The sequence below is a fragment of the Vulpes lagopus genome, chromosome 1 (assembly GCF_018345385.1).
Source record: "Vulpes lagopus strain Blue_001 chromosome 1, ASM1834538v1, whole genome shotgun sequence".
In the NCBI taxonomy this organism is placed as follows: domain Eukaryota; kingdom Metazoa; phylum Chordata; class Mammalia; order Carnivora; family Canidae; genus Vulpes; species Vulpes lagopus.
This window is the reverse complement of record NC_054824.1, coordinates 59,827,813-59,855,660: the sequence shown is the minus strand read 5'-3', so window position 1 is coordinate 59,855,660 and position 27,848 is coordinate 59,827,813. Positions and strand designations below refer to the sequence as shown.

Below are 27,848 nucleotides of genomic sequence, written 5' to 3'. Positions count from 1 at the left end.
AAGATCAAGTACAGTAATAGGCATCGAGTGGGTAGTCAAAGGATATCCATCAAATGAAAAAATACTAAGTTCTTTTTAAATTAGTATTTTAGTATTAGTATTTTAGTATTTTTAAATTTTTGATAAATTGAAACATATAGGTTTAAGTTTCCCCAGAATTTAAAAATAACAACAAGAGATTTAAATGCAGGGAGACTCTGAAATTACAAATAAAAGATAAAGTAATTGGGCAGGGAAAGCATAAAAGACAGAATAATAAGATAAAAACATATCTGCTAGGTCAATAAAAGTAAATAAGTTAATCTCATTAATTAAAAGAAATTAAAGAAAAAATAATAATTTGAGGCAAAAGTCAAAATCCCACTATATATGTTGTTAATAACAGTTATATTTAAACCAACTGGCTAAGAAAGATTGACAGTAAAGACAGGGAAGCTATAACAAGCATAAGTACTAATCCAAAGAAGAGAGCTAGTTTCTACTGATGAATGGTCCATTAACAATGAAGAAAAACGCTTGAGGTTCTCCCTCCTAATATGGGAGAACTGGACTGTATACAGCAAAAATAGCTGGAAAGTAATAGATATATTTATCATAGCAGTGAAAGGCTTACTTTTAATAGACCTCTTGGTTTCTATTTGATTAAGCAGGGGAAAAATGTGGGGTGCCCAAAATGACCAATTGGAATGTGAAAGAAATAGTGAGATGCTTATTTATAATTAGATTTATTTTTATTTTATTTATTTTTATTTTTATTTTTTTTTTAAAGATTTTATTTATTTGGGAGACAGCACGCATGAGAGAGAAAGCATAAGCAGAGGGAGGGATAGATGGAGAGGAAGTAGACTCTCTGCTGATCTGGGAGCCCAACTAAGGACTTGATACCAGGACCCTAGGATCATGACCTAAGCCAAAGGCAGATGCTTAACTGACTGAGCCATCCAGGAGCCCATATTAACTGTGGCACACTCACCAGTGTGTTCATTGTCAGGACAGTGCAATTTGTTTCTCCTTACTTGGTACAGGAGGATGTCTTCATTGTGCCAATTAAAAATGAAACAAAACAAAGCAGCACCAATAGTAGAATCTCCGTAACATTTTTTTAAAAAGATTTATTTATTTATTTATGATAGACATAGAGAGAGAGAGAGAGAGAGAGAGGGGCAGAGACACAGGCAGAGGGAGAAGCAGGCTCCATGCCAGGAGCCTGACGTGGGACTCGATCCCGGGACTCCAGGATCGCGCCCTGGGCCAAAGGCAGGCACTAAACTGCTGAGCCACCCAGGGATCCCCTCTGTAACATTTTGAATTGAGCTGCAGAGGGAACATAAAGGTCTTTTATACCACCTGAAGTCTCACAGGTTAATTCCAAAGCAAAGTAAGTAAAAGTGTTACTGAACTTGAAGACAAATGAATGTTTTCTTCTGTTTAGAATACAAATGTTACAAATTTGCTACACTTCTCTGATGACTAATGCATGCTGCGAATAGATATTTAAAGCAAATAAACACAACTTACGTAACCCTTTAAGAGTAAAAGTAGTAAAACCATAGGTGCTTTCCAAATGATGAAATGTCTATGACTTATACATTTGGAAACATTTAATTATTATTCATTTGTTTGTTTACCTATCATATATTTATTGAGCACCTACTATCACTATACGCTATTGTGTGCCCTGGAGATATTGTAGTGAACCAAACAGACAAAGCACTTGGCTTTCTGGAGCTTATGTTCTAGTGGTTTAAGACCAATAATAAACAAATATATGAAAAACTGAAGATGGTGAGTGCCATGAACAAAATATACTAGGGGAAATGGACAGAGAACAAATGGGTAGGAGTGGTATTCTTTTAAAGATTTTTTAAAAATTTAAAGATTTTTTTAAAATTTATGAGAGAGAGAGAGAGAGAGAGAGAGAGAGAGAGAGAGAGAGAGAGAAATAGGCAGAGGGAGAAGCAGGCTCCCTATTCTTTTGGTCTGAATTGCTCAGGCTGCTATAACAAAATACCATACTCTTGGTGGCTTAAACCACAGAAATTTACTTCTCACAGTTTTGGAGGCTTTAAGTCCTAGATTAAGATGCTAACAGGGTCACATTCTGGTGAGGACTTTCTTCCTGGCTTGCAGACAGCTAAGTGCCTCCTGTGCCCTCATATGATAGATTTATGGTGTCCACTTCCCTTCTTTTAAATTCATTAATCCCATCATGACCTCATCAAACCTCATTATTTCCCAAAGGCCCTATTTCCAAATACCATCACATTAGAGGGCTTCAGCATATGTACTTATGAGGGGACACAATTCAGTCCATAGCCCCGTTCTTTGCAAGGCTGAGGCAGGTCTCTGTGGTGATGTGCTATCTGAGCAGAGTTCTGAGGGAAATGAGAGGGCTACAGTCTGCAAGTGGGAATATGTTTGTCCAGTTGAGGGCCACTGACAACAGATATCTGGAGAAAGATGGACAGCTGACCAACGTACCTGGCAACAATGGAGGTTACTGTGACCTTAGCAAGAGCAATTTCTATAGGATGGTGGGGATGAAAGTGTGATTCAAGTGGGTTCTAAAGTGAAGGGGAGGAGAACAAAAAGAAACTCTTTTGAGAAACCCTACTCTACAGGAGAGCAGAAAAAGTAGCTGGAAGTGTTTCTGTTTGTGTTAAGGCAGTGAGAATTACAGCATTTTCCTGTCCAGATAGGAATTAATAAAGTGTATTGTTATAGTAGGAACTTTGGAAGCACTCCTCTTGTTGCTTTTTTTCTCAGTGAAATAGGAAGCAAGGTATCAACTGAGCAAGGACAAGAGAAGTGCTAGAGGTCCAATGAGAGGAGAAGTTTAAACAGTTATTAAGGTCAGTAGGAAAATGGGTGTACTAGGGAAGTTCTAAAATTGCTGGGCAGCACTAAGGCCAATTTGAGGCACTTAATTATAAATCAGAAGTGAGACTAGTTAGCTTGTGTTTTCCTGTACTCATGTTCTGCTGCTGGGACTTAGACATAACATAAGTATAAAATAAGCAAAGGTTTGGATTTAACCAGGACTTGGGTTTTGCTAGGGCCAGTGTAAGTGCAAGCTCAAAGTGTGAATAAATTCCTAATGCTAAAATAACCTATTAATATATTTAAGTAAATCTCAGATTTTTGTTGACCAGGGGTCTGTGATCAAAAAGAGGTTGCAGGCTAATGATAAAAAGGAAATGAATACTATTAACAATGATGATGTCATAGACACATAAAAATCTCCCTCCCTTGCCCATGGATCACTTATAAAAAGTCAACACATATTAAAATACCAAGTAAATTCTAGTAAATTCCTAAGGCTAAACAATATATCTAAATAAATATTAAAATAATATGTCTAAACATATCTGGTTACTATGCAATAAAGCAACAAAAACACCTAATAGTAAGAAGCAAACAAAATATCCAGCACTTAGAGTATATATATATCTCTATGTATTTTAAATATTCTCCTATATAAATTAGGTCAAAAAGTGCTTCAAAAGTATAATATTAAGTATTAATAATCATATAAATATAAAATCATAATTATCAATAAATATTAATATTAAATATTACAAAATATATAAATAGAAGAAATATATATTTTTAAACTCTATGGGCTATATCAAAAGCTATGCCAAGAAACAGTACAAATGTAATGTTTCCATTGTTAAAAAAATTCTATTAGGAATAACAACGAACACATTTGAGTTATTTTTTATTATTATTTTTAAGATTTTATTTATTTATTTGACAGAGAGAGAGCGCACAAGCAAGGAGAACAGCAAGCAGATGGAGAGAGAAGCAGGCTCCCTGCTTGGCACAGGGGCTTAATCCTAGGACTCTGAGATAATGACCTGAGCTGAAGGCAGACGTTCAACCAACTAAGCCACTTGTGTACCCCACATTTGAGTTTTTAAAAAAGTCTTTGTTCAATTGTTTCCTTAGGACAGTAGCTAGAAATGCAATTTCTGGATCAAAGGGCATGAAAGTTTGTTTTTTCATGTGTTTGACAGATAGTGCCACACTTTTCTTCAGAAAGCTGTATCAACTTATGTTTCCACTAATATATGAGATAGCTGATTTCTCCACAACTAAGTAAACACTGAGTAATTCTTGGTACAATTTAAATAAAAAACATGTTTTAGCTGAAATGAAATGTGATTTTCTCCCTAGCTTTTTTTTTTTTTTTCCTTTAGGTCGGGGGCAGTCAAAGTAGAAGGATGTGTGGAGATTTAGTATTATTAAAATGTATTATAAATGGTTTGTCAATTTTCTCATAGCTGTTTTTTGCTCCAGAGAATCCACAGTTCATTGAATAACTTCCCAATAAAACCAGCTGGCTTACAGTCATTATATTTGAAAGCACCCAAGTCCCACACAAATGGATGGAATGATTTAAAAGAATACCAGAAAGAGAATTTTTTGGAAGAATTTATGAGTTTGAGATGACTGATATCCCAAAGAAATAATATCCAGGCAACCAGATAACTCGTCATTCTCTGGTTACAATAAATTTAAAAATCTTTACTATGAGTTCCTATGATTCACAGGAAAAATTTAAGCAATATTTAATTATACAAATAATGTACTACATTTTCTACTTCAAAACCATATAATGGGTGATCAATAAGAACTGCTTAGGATGATGAGAAAAACTCCCCCAAATTTCAGTTGGGGCGTTTTTTAACAAAGAGTGATAAGTGCCTTATTAGGCTTTTTGTTGTTGTTGTTAGGATTTTATTTATTTATTCATGAGAGACAGAGAGGTGGAGACACAGGCAGAGGGAGAAGTGGGCTCCCTGTGGGGAGCCTGATGTGGGACTTGATCCAGGACACCCGAGCCAAAGGCCAATGCTCAACCACTGAGCCACTCAGGTGTCCCCTCATTAGGCTATTTTATTTTATTCTATTCATTGTAACAAACTCATTGTAGGGCTACAAGGAACAAGCCTTCCAAGACTCAAATATCCTCCCCACTAAACTCAGATGGAGAACAGGAACTCCACACAGAGCTACTCTCTAGGGAAAAAAAAAATCACATTTTCTCTTTTTTCCCCTTTTCCCTCATCTCTTTCTCTCTTTCTTACCCCCTCCCTCCCCACCTCTCTCTCTCCCTTTCAGTTTCTCCCTCACTGGGACAATTTCCACAGATACAGCAAAGGAATGTAGTAGTATTTTTTGGAGATACTTGTGTATGTACTGAATTTTGATAGAGTCTAATTTTAAAGTACTTAAAACGCTCTGCTAGAGCTTTTATATAATAAGGTATTTTTTCCCAAATAAAAACAATGACCTCAGCAATTCCAGATTTTTCTGTAGTGTGCTTTCCCAAAGGTGATCATTTCTGTACTTATAGCTTTTCCATATTTGAGAGCAGGTCAATAGACCTCATTATCAATGACTGTCTTCTATTTAGGTGGAGAGTAACTCCAAAAACAAAATGTCCCTTTTTCAAGGACTTTTAAAGGGCATTTAAAAGTAAGACTTAATAAACACTTTAAAAGAAAAAGATAAAATGCCCAAACTTAATATTTATTACTTATTTTAAAAATTAACCATCATGCTTAAAATAGTTTACTACATGGCTATATTAATTGTAGGGGTATGGCTAAACATTGCCTTTTGTAACTGAGTATAAGAGCCAGAGTAGTGATGGTAATAATTAATGAATCATTAAATAAAAAATCTCATACTTTATCAATATAGTACATGCAGCAGATAAATTGAAGATTTTATTTAGTTATTCATGAGAGTCATAGAGAGAGGCAGAGACATAGGCAGAGGGAGAAGCAGGTTCTTTGCCCAATGTGGAACTCAATCCCAGGACCCTGGGATTATGACCTGAGCTAAAGGCAGAAGCTCAACCACTGAGCCACCCAGGTCCCCTAGATAAATTCAAAAGTAACTTTTGTGAATCTGGTGATTTGTTTGTAAATCATTCTTTAGTTTTGGAAGGACTGAATGAAACCACACTCTCCAATTATATGAAGTACAATGAATGGAGAAGCAAAATTTTCATGCCACAAAAAATTCAACAGTAACTTAAGGCACCTGCAAATTCAAACTATTTTCCAACTATAAATCAGCCAATACCTGAAAGATTTTCCAGAAGAGGTATCTAGTGTATCAGAGAAGTGAGTAAGGTTATTATTTGAAGATGCTAAATTATAAAGTCTTATAATAGCAAATAAATGAGATAAAGTATGTAATATTTACTGCCAAATGTTGTGAATTGGTCAACTAGGTAAAATGGACCAACTGTCACAGCTGATATTGTTTTTTTTTTTTTTCATTTTATTTATTTATTCATGAGAGACACAGAGAGGCAGAGACACAGGCAGAGGGAGAAGCAGATTCTTCACAGGCAGCCCGATGCAGGACTCCATCCCCAGACTCCAGGACCATGCCCTGATTTGATGGCAGATGCTCAATCACTGAGCCACCAGGGTACCCCAGTATTGGTTGTTTTGAAACAAAATTTGCTGATTAAAGCTGTAGCTGATGCGCAGTGTCAGCTTGTAGACACTTCTGGGACACAGCAAAAGTCAATGCTGAAGTAGTACGATTAGAAGAACTTCTATAGCTAAAATTGGAAAGGCCACTGTTATTATAATTTGAACAGGAAGTTATTTGAGCAATGAAAACTATTAGCAACTGAAAAGTATCTAAAAAAGACCTGTTGAAGAACTCCTGGTACACAAAGTTCGTACAGGTACATAACTAATGGTAATGTCCTTTTTGCAATTCTCTATGAATCAGAAGAAATGACTGGTTTTATATACCTGGAAACTGCATTCTTTAAATAAAACAGAAAAAAATGTTCAGATCATCCAAAGGAGAGATTAATAATATTCACATACATTGGCTACAAAATTAGACCTATTGTAGTTACGTTATTGGATATTTACCAAAAATTTATAATGTTCAAAGCACTGTGCTAGGTACAAAGGATTGGAATGTAAAATAAGTCCATGCTCTCAAAAATCTTACTTAAGATTAAGCTAAACTAAGGAAACACAAGGAGTTATAATCTATCACATACTAAAATGCCTGAATTTAGATGCTGCCAGATGAAGAAGGTTCAGCAAAGAGGAGAAAAGTTAACGCCTGTTTAGGGAACTACAAGTCCAAGGAAATTTCTTAAACAGAGTGTGTTATGTGTGCGCACATCCATGTTTTTGGGAGGGAATACTGGAAAACAGGATTGGGAATGGTGAGAGATGAATATGAAAAGGCTATTTGAGGCCAGATTAAAAATTTATTAATATTATGATAAGAAGTTAAGACTCTTCTGGGGAAAATGGAGAATCATGAAAAGCAGAAGACTGGCAAGAATTGATCTGCCTTTTGGACCAGCCATTTATGAAAAGGATAGTTCTCAACAGATATCCAAACACCATGGAGAACATTGATCACTAAATAGTTATAGTTTAGTCTAGAATTATTTCTTTTGTTTTTTTTTTTTAAGATTTTATTTGTTCATGATAGAGAGAGAGAGAGAGAGAGAGAGAGGCGGAAACACAGGCAGAGGGAGAAGCAAGATACATGCAGGGAGCCCGATGTGGGACTCGATCCTGGGACTCCAGGATCATGCCCCCCCACCCCCCCGCCAAAGTCAGGCGCCAAACCACTGAGCCTCCCAGGGATCCCTAGAATTCTTATTTCTAAATGAGGAATTCAATGATCTAGGAATAAGTGTAACTGCATTAAACAGTCTGACTGGCATGATGTCATGAAGTGGCAGCAACCAGAACTCAAGGCAGCGCCTGAACATGGATGCAAAAAAGGAATAAAGGGAAATTATCTATACCAAACAAGCAATGATCTGTTAATTCCATGAAATAAACTACAGCATTAAAAAGACAAAAATCTTGCCACAGGATACATTTATTTTCATATTTAGAATTACTAACTTGTTGAGATTAAACCAATTCAGATAAATAAAAGCCAGACTGTGTAACAACAATCTGCCCACCTACTGTGGGGAATGTGGATGAAGAAGAAAGAATAGGGAAATATAATCCACAAAATATTCAGGGCAAAAATATTTTGGTTATTACAAGAGCCACAATTTGAGAACTATAAACATTAAATGTAAATTAGTGGTAAATCTTGTGGTATTCTTAAATTCAATGATATTTTAAAACTCTTCTCTGCCAAGGTGTTTTATAAACAAGTTGGTGGACTGATCTCTAAGAAAACCCTTGTAATGTATCTTTTAAAAGAGAAGGATATCATTTTAAAAAGAACAAACTGAAATTATTTGAGAAAGAAAATATTGATTGATTCCATAAAAACCTAATTGAACGGTATAATCAGATGTGTTAGTCAAATATCCATTTATGCAAGACTAAACACAGCAGCCCAGTGAGGCCTGCACACATGCATTACCACTAGTAGACACAAATGTTTAGTTTGCAGTGTCAGTGTGTATCTTTACCCTCAAAAATGGTTCTCTATTTTACTAAAAATTGAAACTCTGTTATGTGGGAAGGTGGAAGTGAATGGCAATCACTGTTCCTATATTTTACTACCAATTTCTGATTTAAAATATTCTATCCCCATAACAAAAGATACTTGTGGGTATCAAATTCTAAATCCTGATTTGGATGAGGGAAAGCATGATTACTATGAGTATTGTTTCAATACTGTCACCATGTATTTAGCTCCCCAGTAGTCTAGGGAAAGGTCAGTGAGAAGAAATCTTTTAAATTTCACCCAGAGACTAATAGCAAAAAATTCTAAGTAGGTCTGAGAAAATGGGAATGATACTAAAATTTTTATCATAAAGATGGTAGTCATTTGGCCAATCTTGCTCTAAATTTTTTTTATAACAAAGCATAACCCTAGAGATTAAACATCTTGCAATAACAGAGAACAATTAAAAAAAAAAAACCAACAAAACCCAACTACTTCTGGTTTCACACCTAATTAATGGAGTGCTCTAATTAAAGCAAAAGTCTAACTCTACCCTCAGAGCCTATAGTACATATGGTTAAGGAAAGTCTAAAAGAATCCCTTAAGAATCCTCAAATATGTTACTGTATTAAGTCACAGAATGATAAGGACTTGGGTAATTTAGGGAATGTTCTATTTTTATAAGATCTCTAACTTTTCGTGTCATTAATGAAAAATCTCTTCCCCAGAAGACACCTTCCTCAAGTTTAGACAAGCTTTTATGGCAATGAATATATAGATACTTACCATTACAAAATCAGAAGAGAGCTCCAGCTATGGCTACAAAATAATTTCATAGATTCCAAAAAGTCAGGAATGGAAATCAGTTTCAGAGCGACACTTTATACCTATTTTTGGGTTCTCCTAAAGTCATGCAATACTCCCTCTTTTTCAGTTTCTAGGCCAGAACATATACTAAATTACATTAATTCTACTCTGTGTATCTGGAATTATCAAAGGTTTTTTGGGGGAGGTATTTCTATTAATATCCCCTAAAGAATGATTTCATAAAGCATTTTTCAATTATATAACCAAAAATTACCTTCAAAAGAATAAGCAGACATACTAATGTATTCTCTTGATGAATATCTGTCAGAGTCCAACCCTGACATACTCCAGTTTCAGGTTTTAAAATGTACTCTAGCTCTGTTCTATTTCATGCCCTCTTCAGCAAACCACACTGGTGCTAATTCTATGGCCCTGCCTGAAGCTAGCCATAACAATTTCTTAAAAAGTAATGTGCTTTACCTCAGAATTAACTCAATTTCAAATAAAATAGCAAGTGAAAAGAAAATACAGGGCTCCATCACACAACCGATAATCCACCAAAAAGTTTCAAAATTCAAGACCAAATAGAAATGATAATAACAAACCATTTATTGAACCTGTATTCCCCTTAACCAGGGCATGCAGTCATCTCTTGATTTGCCAGTTATCACAACAGGGCTAGGAAGGCAAAAGCCATATTTTGTCTGTTTTTATAGTGATAACCTCAGAGGGCAGTAGAGTGACTTACAAAAGAGTCTCAATGAATAAATACCGAATGAGTTTAAGAGCGGAAGGAAGGATGGATGATTTGCTTGAATTAAAAAAAAAAAAAAGATTTCTACTCATTCTACATGCTGTCTCTTAGGGAAAACTGCCTAGAGATCTGAGCAGACTCAAAGTTGTAATGCATCACTCTATCCATACTTGCTGTCATAATGTATGATATTCTACACTCACAGACCTTTGAGGCTGCCTCTCCAGCATTCATTTCTTTTTCCTAAAGCTCCAGGGATGCATACCTTTGTGAGGGGCTGAATGCACTTTCAGCTTTAGGGAACATATGACTTAGGCTAAGCCAATTAGAACATGTCATCCTACTAGCTGCTGGGAGCTCATACCTTTGTGAGGGGCTGAATGCACTTTCAGCTTTAGGGAACATATGACTTAGGCTAAGCCAATTAGAACATGTCATCCTACTAGCTGCTGGGTTTCAGAAGATCTCATGACTTAATCATTTTCAGAGTCAATCTTGGACAAAGGCATTCTATCATGACCTAGAGCATTAGTGTCCCTGTGAGATCAGTCAGCCCAAAGACTAGGCCAACAAAAAATGGAAAAGGACAGGAAAGAGAATTATAGGGAAATGTATAAATCCAGTGACATATTGTGACCCTCAATATCAATCCTTGCTTGAAGGCAAACCTACCTCTGGTTGTTTACCTTAACTATTTCTCTGTTTAATTCATTTGAATTGGATTTTTTGTTCACTGCAGTCATGTGAAAATGTTAACTATTTTAAACTTTTTAGATCAGTGTTGTAGGTCTGAATATAGTCTGTATGACATTGTACGGTTATATTCTCCTATTCCTCAATTGTAGAATATGAAGCTAGAGCATAACCTTGTAGCACCATGCATAAACTAAACACTTTTGATGAGGGAAAAATGAAAAGGTAAACTATAGAATAAGGGAAATCAATTGGAGATTAAAAGAAACATAACATAAATGATAAATATGTAATATCAAAACAGCATAAATTTACATGTTCAATTTACTTGATGACACCCACTGTTAGTTAGCATGTGGGTATATATCCTTACAGTCTTAATTTCTAATGTGTGACACATTCCTTTATCATTGGGTGATAATGTTCTCTCTTGTCCCATTTCCACCATTATAAAAAGTAGGTGAACAGCCTTGAGTGTAATATGCATATGATCAAAATTTCTGAAGAGAAATTACCAAATGTGGGTTTACTGGGTTGAAGTATATGAATGCTTCTAGTTGACATTTTTAAGTACTTTCTGATTTCTATCAAATTTCATTTCCACCAACAGTTAATGTGTACCCAAATTCAACTTACACTTGACTGTTTTATAAGCAAAAATGGCATTGGTTCATTACAAGCAAGCAGATCAGTCATTTTTATTTCTCTTTCTGTGATTTATCCATTATTATGCTTAGCCAATTTTTCTACTGGAATGTTTTCTTATTGGCTAAAAGAGCTATATAAATATATAATAATATATTATCACATTTTTACATTAGTTTTTCAATTTTGTCTTTCTTTTTCTGACATATACAAGTTCTATAGTTTTTAAAAGATTTAATTTATTTATTTATTTATGAGAGACACAGAGAGGCATGTAGAGACATAGGAAGAGGGAGAAGCAGGCTCCCCACAAGGAGCCCGATGTGGGACTCAATTCCAGATCCCAGGATTACACCTTGAGTCGAAGGCAGATGCTCAACCTCCGAGAGACCCAGGCATCCCCAAGTTATATAATTTTTATATCAAATTTAACTACCATTTCCTTAGTGGTTCTTTTTATCTCCAAAATAGGCTTTCTTTTCAGAAGACTTTAATAGATTCCATTTCCACTATTGAAAAATTCATAATATATACTTGCATATAAAAGCCTCTGAAACGAAACATCCTAAAAGAAATTTCTTCAAATTCTTAATTTAGGGTTTCATAAATTTATTTGAAAATAGACCCCCCCACACCCCCACCAGTGCACCTGTTAACATCTTGAGGAGTAGTTCTTTTAAAGCTTGTTTGGAACACAGAAGCCTGGAAAGTCCTTCCACATCCCCAAATTAATATTTATCTGTGTTTATTTCTATTTTTTTAATGGCTTTACTTTTTATACATAGTGCTTTAATCCACCTGAATTTATTCTGACACAAGTATAAGGTTACGTTGATATGGAGGTTTCTGTTCTCTAAAGAAAATAGAAAGTGAATTTTGTCCAATGTCTTGTATTACCTCTGGATCATATGAGTATTCTCCTCTGACCTAGTTATTGGGTATATAACACTAACATATTTTCTAATATTAAGCATGCTTGATTTCATGAAAAAAATCTTAGTGGGTCATAGCACATTTCTTATCATATTAATGCCAATTTAAAATTGCTAATATTTTAAGATTCCTGCATCCATATTCATAAATGAGATTATATATTAAATGTAAAATTTACTGAGTTTTCCTTATTTTCTTTACTCTGAGATAGTTCATACAGAATGGTAATGAACTCTTTTATAAATGTTTACTTTTATTGACTTGAGGATTAGTCAGAAGGTAGAGGTCACCCAACTTTTTTTTTTTAAATTAATTTTTATTGGTGTTCAATTTACCAACATACAGAAAAACACCCAGTGCTCATCCCGTCAAGTGTCCGCCTCAGTGCCCGTCACCCATTCCCCTCCAACACCCGCCCTCCTCCCCTTCCACCACCCCTAGTTCGTTTCCTGGAGTTAGGAGTCTTTATGTTCTGTCTCCCTTCCTGATATTTCCCAACATTTCTTCTCCCTTCCCTTATATTCCCTTTCACTATTATTTATATGCCCCAAATGAATGAGAACATACACTGTTTGTCCTTCTCCGATTGACTTACTTCACTCAGCATAATACCCTCCAGTTCCATCCACGTTGAAGCAAATGGTGGGTATTTGTCGTTTCTAATTGCTGAGTAATATTCCATTGTATACATAAACCACATCTTCTTTACCCATTCATCTTTCGATGGACACCGAGGCTCCTTCCACAGTTTGGCTATTGTGGCCATTGCTGATAGAAACATCGGGGTGCAGGTGTCCCGGCGTTTCATCTGAATCTTTGGGGTAAATCCCCAACAGTGCAATTGCTGGGTCGTAGGGCAGGTCTATTTTTAACTCTTTGAGGAACCTCCACACAGTTTTCCAGAGTGGCTGCACCAGTTCACATTCCCACCAACAGTGTAAGAGGGTTCCCTTTTCTCCGCATCCTCTCCAACATTTGTGGCTTCCTGCTTTGTTAATTTTCCCCATTCTCACTGGTGTGAGGTGGTATCTCATTGTGGTTGTGATTTGTATTTGCCTGATGGCAAGTGATGCAGAGCATTTTCTCATGTGCATGTTGGCCATGTCCATGTCTTCCTTTGTGAGATTTCTCTTCATGTCTTTTGCCCATTTCATGATTGGATTGTTTGTTTCTTTGGTGTTGAGTTTAATAAGTTCTTTATAGATTTTGGAAACTAGCCCTTTAGCTGATATGTCATTTGCATATATCTTCTCCCATTCTGTAGGTTGTCTTTTAGTTTTGTTGACTGTATCCTTTGCTGTGCAAAAGCTTCTTATCTTGATGAAGTCCCAATAGTTCATTTTTGCTTTTGTTTCTTTTGCCTTTGTGGATGTATCTTGCAAGAAGTTACTGTGGCCGAGTTCAAAAAGGGTGTTGCCTGTGTTCTCTTCTATGATTTTGATGGACTCTTGTCTCACATTTAGATCTCTCATCCATTTTGAGTTTATCTTTGTGTATGGTGAAAGAGAGTGGTCCAGTTTCATTCTTCTGCATGTGGATGTCCAATTTTCCCAACACCATTTATTGAAGAGACTGTCTTTCTTCCAATGGATAGTCTTTCCTCCTTTATCGAATATTAGATGACCATACATTTCAGGGTCCACTTCTGGGTTCTCTATTCTGTTCCATTGATCTATGTGTCTGTTTTTGTGCCAGTACCACACTGTCTTGATGACCACAGCTTTGCAGTACAACCTGAAATCTGGCATTGTGATGCCCCCAGCTATGGTTTTCTTTTTTAAAATTCCCTTGGCTATTCGGGGTCTTTTCTGATTCCACACAAATCTTAAAATAATTTGTTCTAACTCTCTGAAGAAAGTCCATGGTATTTTGATAGGGATTGCATTAAACGCGTAAATTGCCCTGGGTAACATTGACATTTTTACAATATTAATTCTGCCAATCCATGAGCATGGAATATTTTTCCATCTCTTTGTGTCTTCCTCAATTTCTTTCAGAAGTGTTCTATAGTTTTTAGGGTATAGATCTTTTACCTCTTTTGTTAGGTTTATTCCTAGGTATCTTATGCTTTTGGGTGCAATTGTAAATGGGATTGACTCCTTAATTTCTCTTTCTTCAGTCTCATTGTTAGTGTATAGAAATGCCATTGATTTCTGGGCATTGATTTTGTATCCTGCCACGCTACCAAATTGCTGTATGAGTTCTAGCAATCTTGGGGTGGAGGCTTTTGGGTTTTACCCAACTTTTTAAGCATTCTGTTTACATACCCTTCACAAACCTAGTAGTTTATTAGACCAGATATTTTACTCAATTGATGATAAACTTGAGCTTCTCAGGTTCCTTTACAGTAGAGTAGCTGGGTGTTAGGCAAGGCTCTTCTGTTAGTGCCTATAGTTACTATGTTAAGAAAACCCAAAGTTGGGTACCTGTCTGGCTCAGTAGGGTATGTGTCTGACTTCGGCTTGGGCCATGATTTCAGGGTACTGGGATCGAGCCCCTAGAGTTAAGCTCTGCCCTCAGCAGGGAGTCTGTTTCTCTCTCTGCCCCTCCTGCTCTTGTGCACACATTCTCTCTCTCTTGCTCAAACAAATTAATAAAATACTTAAAAATAAAATATCCAAAGCCCCAAAGCTATCTGCAGCTTTTTGTGACCACTCTCTTGGCCTTTGGTTGACACAGCCACATTTAATTAACGCTCAAAAATTTAGAAAGTAAGAAACAGATCAACAGTAAAACACACCTGTGTCATTCTGGGGTGGAGGTTAAGTGGAGGAGTTGAGAGGAGTTGTGATCATTTAATATGCCTTATTATGCTTACCAAATTCCCTTCTCCTTCCTAACCCCTTAAAAGCAATTCTGAACATTATTTAATCTTTATTTGATAATTTGGAAGGATCTTCAGAGACAGTGGATCATCTCTACTATACATATACCCAAGTGTTAAAAATTTGGTGCTGGAGGGAAACTAAAATAAGCGTAAGAGTTAGTTCACTGCCATGATGAAGGACAAGCAAGTAGAAACGGAAGTAAAAATCCAGACTTTTTTTTATCTCGAGTCATATAATATTTAATACTGATAAAGTAAATTATGAGCAAAACACAAAGCCAGGCACACATAGAAATCACCTAAAACAAGAGGAAAGAACTCATTTTTTGTGTGTGTTGACTCAATGCTTTAAGAAAAAGCTAGGATCTCAAGTGAGTTTTTAGGTCCATAAATTTTTTTCTCTTCTAAATTACATTTAAATGAGAAGAAAAAGAAAGCAAAACAATAATAAGCTTTGTTGGTAGGTCTATACCATTTTCTTTCTTTCTTTCTTTCTTTCTTTCTTTCTTTCTTTCTTTCTTTCTTTCTTTCTTTTTTTTTACCATTTTCATACATTCTTGGGAAGAAGGTAGCAAATGAAATTTCTGCAACAGTAAGTGATGCTTAGAGAAAAATGAAATCACAGAGTGATGCCAGGACTGATTATTCCACTGCGCTTTAAAAGCAGAGATTGCAGTCTGTGAGTCCAAAGTGGTTTCATATGGACTGCTGCAGTTGTGGTTTACGCTTGAAACTATAACCTGTCAAATTAGAAGCAGGCAAGGCTGATGCTCTTAACGGTTCTACTTTCTACTGTCTACAGTTATGTCCATAACTTCAGCATTTTTTATTCAGTTAAACTCTGTTATTTGGGTGAGTACAATCTCAAAACTGCTCTTTGTTAGCTTGGTTAGAGAAGATTTTAGTTATGATAGGAAGCTTAAAGAACTGTCAATCTGATTTTTATTATAAATGTAGCTGACTTGCATTGTTACCACTTTTACCAACTGTTGATATTTTATTATCCTAATTACCACTATGTAATATATTACTACAGGGAAGAGGTATATAACTGTTCCCAAGATTTTCCTCTCCTGCCTTTCCAGATATTTTATTGATTTTAACTTGTACCTTATTGACTCATCATTTTTCTAAGCCTACAGTAGCCTACTATTATGAGCTTAGTGTTACAGCATGCTCCATTTCTTCTCTGCTCCTTGATTGTGGAATGCCCTTCCAGGCAGTGGGCTTGGTTGACAGAGATTTTCCCATCAAAATTGAAAAGCTACTTCTTCTATTTTATTAATGTTTCACGTAGAGTCCTTCCTTAATGAATCTTTCTTAATGCCCATTAGTGTAATATAAAAATGTTTTTTAAAAAAGCATAAACAATATTTGCTCTCTGTATAATGCATCATAAATGAAACCATGACACTAAATAATCATATACCCTGTTTAGTCCATAATGACATCAAAAGTATATGTTTATCATCTGCTTTGGACAACTTAGCATGATTTTGGCCCACGGCGAAGTTGAAATAAAACCATTTGCAGTTGCCCCAACCAAGATAACCACACATTTCTAAGGTAATTGATACCTAAAAAGGACATTGCCTTTAGATCACAGTTTATGATCTAAGTATACTAATTCTTTAAAGAAGGTTGTTAAAGTTTATAAAGAATGTATGTCTATAAATAATGTATGTCTATTGGACTTCTTCCAGAATTTAACATTAAATAATTATATTTTTAGCATGCATAGAGATTATGATAAAGCAGGCACTTAGCATGATCTTTTGGAGTTCGGGAATTACCTCTCTTGCCCAATTTAAAGAGAATGGGAAAAATTGAGATTTTTTTTTTACATATAAAAGTATAATAATAATAAGAGTGATAAGAATAATGCTTTGTATTTTGGAAAGCACTCCAATAAAATCAGTCATTATTTTTATTTTTGAATATATATCTAGGGAAACAATAATTTTATGAATAGATAGCTTAGGCAAATAGAAGGCACACAATTTTCATATTTGTCGTGAAAACACATACAGGAAATCCAAACACATGTTACTACCTTTGTGTTACAGGGTTATGAAGCATGTAATTGCCCTGGATACCACCTCATCTACTAAGTCCATTCATAGCCTGAAAGACAGCTCTTCATGCTATGTGCCAACGCAAAAACGGGAAAAATTACCTCTGCCCACAAAGATAACAAGGGTGATCTGGAACAAAAAAATAAGTTTGGAATAAAATAATATGAGTAAAAGTTAGAACGAGCAGGAAGCTTAGGGAAATCTCAGACAACTGAAATTGTCTCCCAAAGTTATTTATGTGTGAAAGCAGAGTTAGACATCTTCTTTTGGGCTACTCCACCATACCATGCTGCCTTTGAACATGCAACCACTGTTCTGGGCAATTCAGACAACAATGAAAGAGCCTAAGAACAGAACCAAATGGCATAAGTGGTGCAATGGCTATATTACTGTAAGAGGGAAGAGTATACTGTACCTCCATTCTTTCTTGTTTAACTTCATCAATCTCATCATCTTCAAACATTGCCAGGAGTTCTCCTGTTTGGTCAATAGAGTTGAGAAAATCTTGGGCGATTTTCTGTCTTTTGTTTGCATTACTGCTGCCACTCAATTTGTCTTCATGAACATAAGGAAAGGAAAAAAAATGCTTAGCACCCAACACCAATCATTACAAGTATTGAATACTGCATGTGAAATTCAGAATTGAGAGTTCTATCAAAATAATCTTTAAAGGGAGAATCTTTTGCAAAGATTCTTTTGCAAAGATTCCAAAACAAAAGCATAAGCCATGCAGAATTAAATCATTTATTTGTATCAAAAAACTAAATTGTCAATTAACATAGTAAGTACGAAGGGACAGATTAAAATTCCTTAACAGGACGCCTGGATGACTCAGCGGTGGAGCACCTGCTTTTCGCTCAGGGCGTGATCCTGCAGTACTAGGATCAAGTCCCACATTGGGTTCCCTGCATGGAGCCTGCTTCTCCCTCTGCCTATGTCTCTGCCTCTCTGTGTCTCTCATGAATAAATAAAATCTTTTTAAAAAAAATCCTTACCAAGAAAAAAAAAAAGAGAAAGGAATTCTCTCACATTTAGAGAAAGAATCCTGCTATAGGAAGCCTAATTAAGAAAATAAATAAAAACAAAGATAGACATAAACAACATCAAGATTGAGATCTGAAATTAAAAGGAGAGAATATGACATATTTTGCTGTGGCAATACATTTCAAGTGTAAAGGGACAAGATCTTACTCTTTTTCTCTTAAGAGGTAAAACCATCATACTTATTTAAAAGCAAAATATAACTTTAAAAAAGTTATTGCAAAAGGTCAGGAAGGAGTATAATATTGCAATAGGTAATTAATAGCTTAATACATAAATATCAGTGTGAATTAGGGAGAAAAAACTAGATTATTTTTTTAAGTTATAAAATACATGTGCAGATACCAAATAAAGAAAACCCAAATATCTTAGGGTGAAAGCATCCAATCTTTCACCATTAAGTAGGAATGTTTACTGTGGGTTTTCCCTACATGGCTATCTTGGTCAGTTTATAGACTATAATAAACATATAAATATATCGCAGTCTGGATCGCTGAAAAACAAATATTCCTCACAATGTAAAGTCCAAGATCAGGTACTGGCAGGCTATCCAGTACCTGAGAGAGCAAAAGGAAGCTCTCCTGTGTCTCTTCTTGGAAGGGCACTAATCTCATTCATAGATGCCCCTCCCTCACGACTTATTCTGGTTTTCACATGAGAATAATACCAGTCTTGTAGAATGAGCTGGGAAAGGATTGGTGTTAATGGTCCTTTAAACATTTGGTAGAATTTATCATGAAGTCATTTAGGCCTGAGCTTTTCCTTGGGGAAGTCTTAAAATTACTAATTCAAGGAATTTACTTGCCATAGAGGCTTCCTAGAGGCTTCATAGAGGCTTACTCAGGCTTCCTATTTCTTCTAGATTCAGTTTAAGTAGTTTGTGTTTTCACAGGATAAAAAGTAGATATTTATAGAATTGGTTATATTAATCATTATATTTACCATTTCTACTTCTTTTCATTTCTTTCTTTAATATGAGCAGCCATCTTGTGTCACTCCCTTCTCCAATACGGCTTTGTTACTACCCACCTCACTTATGTTGTTACTGTCAAATATATTACATATCTACATGTTATAGACTCAACATTTACAATTATATATTGTTTTATACATTGTTTTTTAGAATCAGTTAAGGCAAGAAAGGAAAAATATGCAATTATATCATCTCTTATATTTTACCTGCATAATTACTTTTACAAGTACTTTGGTTTTTTTTTTTTGTTGTTGTTGTTTGTTTTTTTTTTTTGTTTTTGGGGTTTGTGTGTGTGTGTGTGTGTGTGTGTGTGTGTGTATGGAATCAAATTATTGTCTGGTGCCACTTCCTTGAGCCTGAAGAACTTATTTTCATATTTTTTACATGGATTTGCTACCAAGAAATTCACTCCAGTTTTTGTTTATCTGGGAATATATTTTATTTTGCCTTTACTTTTAAAAGATAATTTGGCTGGATATAATATCAGTTTTAGGTGTATGGTATAGTGATTCAACATTTCCACACAACATCCAGTGCTCATCATGACAAGTTTATTCCTTAATTTCTTTTAATTGATATTTTGTTTTGTGAGATACTGTAAGCTTACCTTCCTTTTGATCCTTAAAAAAAAATGGTTTTCTTTTTTCTTTAAACACATTTATAGTAGCTACTTTGAAGTTTTTGTGTGCTAAGTCCAACGTCTGGGCCCCCTCAAAGGCAGTCTGTGTTGTCTGCTTTTTGTTCCCTTTTTATGGATTACACATTTTTATTTATGTATTTTTTTTGCTTCTCTGGTATTCAGTGGTTAATGTTGTGGAAAATGGACATTTTATCTTGCAGCAATTCTAAATAATAATTCCCTCTTCTTTCTATGGCTTGTTGTCATTGATTGTTTATTTGGTTGTTTATTTGTTTAGTGATTTGGCTAGGCTGGTTCAATAAAATCTTTTTCCCTCACAGTACGTGGCTTCAGAAGTTGTTCTTCAGAGGGCACAGCTGTGAGCATGCAACTGGTCTCCTCAATACTTGAATTTTCTTAAATATGTACTTCTCCATTTGCTCTATGCCCTTAGGACAATTTCAGGAGATTTTAAACCATTACTTTTTAAGATTTTTACCAGTTAAATGTGGTTCACTGGGGTAAGAGGTTATCCTTCTATGGCCATTCTCAAAGTCCCACCTTAGCCTTAGATATATTTTACTGGAGTATTTTATCTTATAGGTTATATATCAACTATTTTAAAACTTCATATGCACAGAAAACTAGAAAATTTAAATGAAAATATAGATGAGATTGGAAATAAATAAGGAGGAGAGGACATCAGACTGATATGATGGTGTTAGTACAATTGAATACTAGTCTCACCACTCTGGGCTTCTTGGTGTTCAAAATTTGGTATTAAAAGCTATTGTTTATTCAATGCCAGGGATGTATCAGGTGATTTTCATACATTATGTTAAATTCTCATGAGAACTCCACCATGGTAAGTGGTATAATTTTTGACTTATGAGAAAACTGATCCTCAAGATCACATAAAGAGAAAGCAGAGAACCGAGACTGACTGAAATTCAAGTCTGTATTCTTTATGCTCTCCAAAAATGAAGTGTTTAAATTCATCTGGCGAACTGTTCTTTAGAAATTCTATTCTATGAAAACTGCAGGAATATTAAATAGGTAACACTGACTAAACATTGGACAAATTTTTTTTTCTCTTCCTTTCTTTTCTTTCCTTTCTTCTCTCCTTCCTTCTTTCTTGCATGGTTATTACACTTGGTGACTTGTTGAAGGTAAATAAAAATTTACTTCCAAAATTTGTTAACTCTTCAGTTAATTTTGAACAGTTCTCTGAAGTTCTTAATCCAGTAGAGTTTGTTTATTTATCAATGTATTTATTAGCAATGGATAACCTCTATGCAGTGACTATATTCAATGAAAAATATGAATTATTCTAAAACATATGTATTTATTTGGACTCAGTATTGTTTAGTACATTTCTGTTTTTGGATTAGCACTGCTTAATACTGCAACATTATTTTTTTCTAAATATTATGAAATGGGAATTGAGCTGGAAAATCAGATAAGGAAAATTTTCTATTCTGCGTTAGGCTGTTGGTAAGATGTCAAACAGCACAGTAATAACATTCCAAAATGAGGTGACTTTACATCATACTGCAATATCACATACTTTCTATAATAAATTAAGAAAAGCCCATATGTCAATTTCAGAGATATATAATAACAGTTCTGGCTTCCTACACCTACTACAGAAAAATTATGCTTGCTAAGATCAATTATGCTTTGAATCAACGTATTTTCTCAGTTTCATGACATTATGATATAAAACAAGCCATATGATTAGAAGAACTGACATAAGAGATTACTATGAAGCCTTGTAATAGAAAATCACAAGATTTAACTGCCAACTAAATAGATATTTGGGTAATTTCTAAGCTACATTATTTCACAGAAACATACATTCTACCATGATGGGAATGTCCACACTGACATTGTATTAGTGTGTCACCCAGTGCACACATGTCACATTGCTCTAACTTTACTGTTTTGTTTAGATTACCTTCCAGAAGGTCATCTTCATCTATGCCCTTGACGATCTTGGATTTGTAGTCTCGGAAAAACATGTACTTTAGTAGTCTTCTAAGTTTTTTCTATTAAAATATAAAATAAGAAATCTTATACATACATTCACTTTACTGATTATAGAATATGATAATAAACTTGTATTCTGGGATTGCTCGGAAAAATACAGCAATTCTTAGCATAATACTGTGGAATAAGAGATGTCATCATATTAAACATGAAAGCAAAAATACAAGCATTTTTAAAAGCATTTTTTCATTTGTAAGTATCCAAATGCTCCAGAATTACAGTAATTGGTTTCTTTTGTCTTATAAAAAGTTTTAAATTCTTCCTGAAGATTGTGATAAACATCACACCCTCCATACTAAGAGAACTCTCCCAATTTGATGGAATTTTGTACACATTCAAGACCAAATTTTACTTTTAAAGTGATTTATAAACATCTAGACAAGGATTTGGTACCAACTGCTTTAAAAAGCCAAGCAAGTTTCCTTTCCATTATTTTTTATTCTCTGGAAATCTTTTTTATTTAGAAGAGTTGGTTTATGTTTTATATTTCTGGAAAACATTGTATAATCTGAGAAATATGTTTTCATGGGACTCAAAGCTGATGAATGATAGTTGGGTCTTGATGGTTTTCTGTAGGTTTATTAGAAGACCTGGGACCCCCGGGTGGCCCAGCGGTTTAGCGCCACCTTCAGCCCAGGGCGTGATCCTAAAGACCTGGGATTGAGTTCCACATCGGGCTCCCTGCATGGAGCCTGCTTCTTCCTCTACCTGTGTCTCTGTGTCTCTGATGAACAAATAAAATTTTTTTTAAAAAAGGAAGACCATAATACTGCTTAACTTTAAAGGTAACTGGTAACACTTTGTAATTTGTTGTGTGCTTACACTTAGGTTGTATTATAACTGGTTCCTGACCTTTAGGTTTAAGATTCTTAATTATGGCTGAAATATAGTATATTTTACAAAGCTCTTTTACATGCATCTTATTTCATCAACCCTGAAACACAGAAATCATCTCCTTTTCAAATACAGGGCAACAGGCTAAAAACAGTCTTACAACTAGAGCTTAGTAGGGCCAGAAGTAGAACATAAGCTTTAGACTTCAGTTTCTTTATGATTTTAAATATCATATATCATTTTAAATGTACCTACCATACAGAACCACTGGGAGAGATAAATGAAAGAATGAGTGAAGGTGCCTAGTGCAATATAGTAGACAGTCAATAAATACTGCTTGAATATAAACTGAAATTATGAAGAGAAAAAACATGCACCTGTATATAGTTCTTCTGCTCCTCTTCTTTGCTTTTTGCCCTGATTTCATTCAATACTTTAGATTTTATTTAGTCTTATATTACACCTATGTAAACAACTTTAATTTTGTTTGGAACATGTCAGCATATAAGTATAATTATTATTTTGAAGAGAAAGAGGAGAACTGTGGCAGCTACCATATTACAGTTATGTTCTCAGCTGATGAAAGGATTCTGGTTAAGAGTCCTTTTGGACAAGAGCTGGCATTGTCAGTCAATATAGACTCCTATAGTTTCACTACGATTTTAAATCTTGACTTTCCCAAAAGGCAGGAAAACATGTCAGTGTGGACTGTTCTATGTGTTAGCCTCTTTAACTCTGTCATGAAAAAGAAAGTTGATTGGACATATTCTATAAAGTAATAATACTAACTCCACTGCCTTCATAAAGGACCTTGGCTCCAAATCCTCATTTCCGCCCAAAGCAAGCTCCTTCCTCACAGCACCACTGCTGCAAAGTGTCAATTACTCTTTGGTCCTCTAAGTATAATGAAGTCGCCAAATCTTGCATGTTTGCACTCTCTACTATGTCTCTGAATTCTGCCTTCCTATCCACTTCCAGGGCCATCATGTTCACCACATTTTGCCTTGATTATTGAATCAGCCATCTTGGCCAGTTCCTTTGCATTTGGTCCATTCCACATACAACTGCATGAGTCTTATCCTAGGCAAAAACCTCAACTTTAACAAATCTTTCAGTCTCATCTAATCACACCAACTTTACACTCTGCTTATTCAACTTTTTTTTTAATATTTTAAAAAAATTTTTTTTATTTATTTATGATAGTCACAGAGAGAGAGAGAGAGAGGCAGAGACATAGGCAGAGGGAGAAGCAGGCTCCATGCCATGGGAGCCCGACGTGGGATTCGATCCCGGGTCTCCAGGATCGCGTCCTGGGCCAAAGGCAGGTGCCAAACCGCTGCGCCACCCAGGGATCCTCGCTTCTTCAACTTTTTAAGCTAGATTATAGCTTATTGATAGTAAAGACATTTCTTTTCTCTTCTTTACATTCCTCATATGATCGAAAAGTTAATGAAGTAAGAATTTATAAAATTTAATAGTAGACTGGCTACTATTTAATAGTGTGGTGTGTAGGTCTCTGAATCTCACTGTAGGAGGAAGACAAAATACTTGATCTAAACTTAGTCTACCTTCAGTCAATAAGAACTAAAATGTTTCACAGATATAAAGTAACTGGATATTGGAAATGATGTTAACAAGGTTATGCAAAAGGTCAATTGGATGTCTTCTGATAAAAAACCGCCACGAGCATACAAAAAATGGTGGAAGAGGAATGAGTATGTGTAATGAAAAGGCCAGGGGAAAACAAGGAAGAAATGAAAGATGGACCATCAGAAATCAAGCACTGCTTGCTCACTTGGGATAGCAGCTACCATAACATGTGCGTTACTCAGCTAGTTTTTGTGCATGTAACTTTTAGAGGACACTGTTGTTAACTACATGTAGAATACTGTAAAATGTTCTCAACTAGCTATGCATGGAAGATAGTTAGGACAATATTAGACAGGTAAATACCAGCTTAAATATTTTAATTACTAGAGTTCAAAGAGTAAGAAAGGTGGATCTCTGACCATATAAACTCTAGACATTATGTTTCTGCCACTGAGATAGTCATCTAGATTGATTTTTTTTCCTATAAATTGGTGTCACAGAATAAACCTTGAAATAAACATGGGGACAGCCTGTAATCCTGTGGAAAATTAGAAGAAAAATATACATGCCACTCAGTTCTATTCCACTTATCAGAACAAAGCACACATGTAGTAAACATTAAGTAGCAATGAAAACGCTGAAATAGATATGGAAGGATAAGTGAGAATTTGTTGTCAGTACAGCTCTACGTAAGCACCTTGGCCCATGTAAAACAGGTATCAATCATCTTGGAGTAAACCATTTTGTGCAAACTATGAAGACTAAAATATCAGTTTAAGAGTCATATTCCAATTTGAAAGCTATATAACAAGGATACAGTTCCTTATGTAAGAGTAATTAAGCACCAAACATGGCATGTTAATACAATGAAATTGTTTTATACTACCTTATCTTTGCGCATCAAAAACAGAAGATCTTCAGCAGAGATTACTCTTGCTCCCCGAAGCTGAGAAACTTCAGCAGCTTGCTGTAACTAATAACAAAGAGAATTTAGGTTTTTTTTCTCCTCAATAATCTAAATTAAATATACTACAGTCATTATGTCTCAAGAGAGATAAATATACTAAGAGTTAAAAACCTTTGGGAATAATCTGGCAATCATATTACTGTTTTTAAAAGTGAAATGTCTTATGTTTTAAAGTAAAAAAATGCAATTAAATTAACTTATAAGGCCACCTGTAACTGATACAATAAACAGAAATCCTTGATTTCTTTCATGCAAAAGAAAAATCATGTGCAGCTTCCAGAAATGCATTAATGCACCTGAAAATAATTTTATGAAATTTTATCCTCATATCCATGTGAGCAATGGTTTCACTCAGTATCACTACTTGAATAAGTATATTATTAATCTGAGCTCCCATGCTGGTATGATTTGAAATAGGCCCATTCAGAACTTTAAAAGATCAACAAAAACAGTAGCTGTTTCTAATATCCAAAGGAAAAAAAATAGTTCTAGTTTTGGCAAGTCTTCAGTGGGCAAAGGATTCAGTCCATAAATCATAATACTGGACTGCATTAATTTCTTTCCACACTAATCACATGCACACAAAAAGTTAACTGTATCTGGAATGCACAACACAAAACATACTGCATGAAAAGTTAGATTCCCCCTGAAATGTTCATCTGGGCCCTTATATCTACAAAGTTGAGAGTTTTCTGGAATTCAGAAGTCCCAGAAACACAATCTTACTTGAAAATGACCTGGAAAATGAAAGAATGTGAAAAATGATAGTTCTCTTTTTTGGCACTGGCAAAATCGGTTTCTTATTTTGATTAGTTGGAAGGAACATAAAATATGTCCAGATGAAAAAAATAAAAGATGCTGGAGAAAACACTACAAATATGTGCCTGTAACTTCTTCCAAATTTGATCAAACCATGGTGATTGTACCACACCATCTCTATCCAATATTATAAAAATATTTACACATAAAGGCTATTCTTAAGTGCATTCTTCTTTGAAAGGAATAAATCTAATATATTCCTAAGAACTAATCTTTAAAAAGTGACACACTGTTATCTTAACAATTATAAGGAATCAAATAGTGCATTTGTACTGAAGAAATTCTGCTCAAATGTTTAAGCGATTTTGCTAAGTAAGCTTCAAACCTTGTCTAAATACACAGACTACAAAATAGACTATAAACTCCCTATGTGTCAGCCTTACCACTGAATTTCCTGGATACTGGTGGTTGGTATATAAACATAATTCTACCTAAATATAGAAATTTAAATTTAACTGTGAACCATTTAAAAAGAAATCTTGGGGGAAAGGTTTTAAAAAGATGATGTACCTACTCAGAAACTACAAGTTTTCGGCAGGAAAAATTTGAACATATTTTTCTAAAAACTGGAAGATGGTCAGGGAAATATGTGTACACATATTTTTTTCCAAATAAAAATATTTCTATCACAGTGTAAAATACACACAATCAGTGTGGAGAAGAATGTGGGCTCAGTATCCATTTAAAAGGGTGGACGCTTAGAGAGAACATACAGGGAACCAGGAGGCAGCCCTGTCAAGTAACTTTGTATTTTCTTTCACGAAGGATGGTGAGGATCTGACAACTGTAAAGTACTATACAGACAGAAGTAATTTCATCTACCTTAAGAAAGGATCAGGAGAACTATATATCCCTGAAAAGTTCTGTATCTATAATCCTCTCCAAAATGTCAGTTTAACAAACATATTAACTAGGAAAAATTAGAAAATGGAAAATAAAGACACAGAAGAGGTAGACATTCTAAAACACCTTTGAAAATCAGTATATGACTACTGTAGGGATCTGGAATTTATGTCATGGTGGGTTGTCATAATTAGCAAGAACACTTAACTAGTTTTCATCTATCTGGTGCACTAATCTCCTTCACCTAACTTTGTGCCCTTACTAGCACTGGCACTGCTAGAAAGGCTTTCAAGAAATAATTCCTCAGACTGAACATTATTACTGTGTTACTTCACTGAACCTATCTGCTTTGACGTGCGCCTCAAGCTCCAAAGCTGACCTCTCCCAAACTCTGACCTTTTCTCGAACATATGGGGAGAGGAGTCTTATCAGCCGATGACAGTGATCACATTCTAAAATGTGTCTTGAGCATTGGCTTCCTTCTAGAAATTTTTGTCCATGCCTACTAGAAAGAATAAAGAAACACCTCTTTAACAATATAAAGCTTAAAATGCTTAAAAAACATGTTAGCAGTTTGCCAGTCCAGTTCCACAGAGTGCTGAGCTCAGGACTGGTGCCTTTAATGTGAAAACAATTCTAGTGCCAGGAAACCAGAATCACAAAATACTCCTAATAACTTCAGTGTTAAAAAAAAATTGATTCTCCTATTCTAAGAAACCCCCTCAATTTCTTAATCTTTGAAACTAAATGGAAGTTGTACTTTATTACTCACTGTTGCAAGTTAAATATTTCTGACAATATTTAGAATAACATAAAATAATGGTGCACTTCACAATTTATCATAACAAAAGTAGTATATATTTAACTGTGGTATAAAAGAGGCAAGAAATAATGGAGCAGATGAATACTTTAAGACCAATCACACACACACACACACAAAAAGAGCAATCACTAG

General features: G+C 35.0%; 1 protein-coding gene across 6 annotated transcripts in view; it reads right to left on the bottom strand.

The window, feature by feature from the left end:
* The window catches only part of SUPT3H (SPT3 homolog, SAGA and STAGA complex component), a 508,532-nt gene that overhangs the window by 123,262 nt on the left and 357,422 nt on the right, over window positions 1-27,848 (bottom strand). For all 6 annotated transcript variants that reach the window (XM_041750782.1, XM_041750768.1, XM_041750773.1 and 3 more), the window contains 3 exons: window positions 25,151-25,237; window positions 21,749-21,839; window positions 17,574-17,713 (listed from right to left, as the gene is read on the bottom strand). In XM_041750782.1, the coding sequence (XP_041606716.1) occupies window positions 17,574-17,713; window positions 21,749-21,839; window positions 25,151-25,237 (318 nt within the window). The remainder of the gene's footprint in view (window positions 1-17,573; window positions 17,714-21,748; window positions 21,840-25,150; window positions 25,238-27,848) is intronic.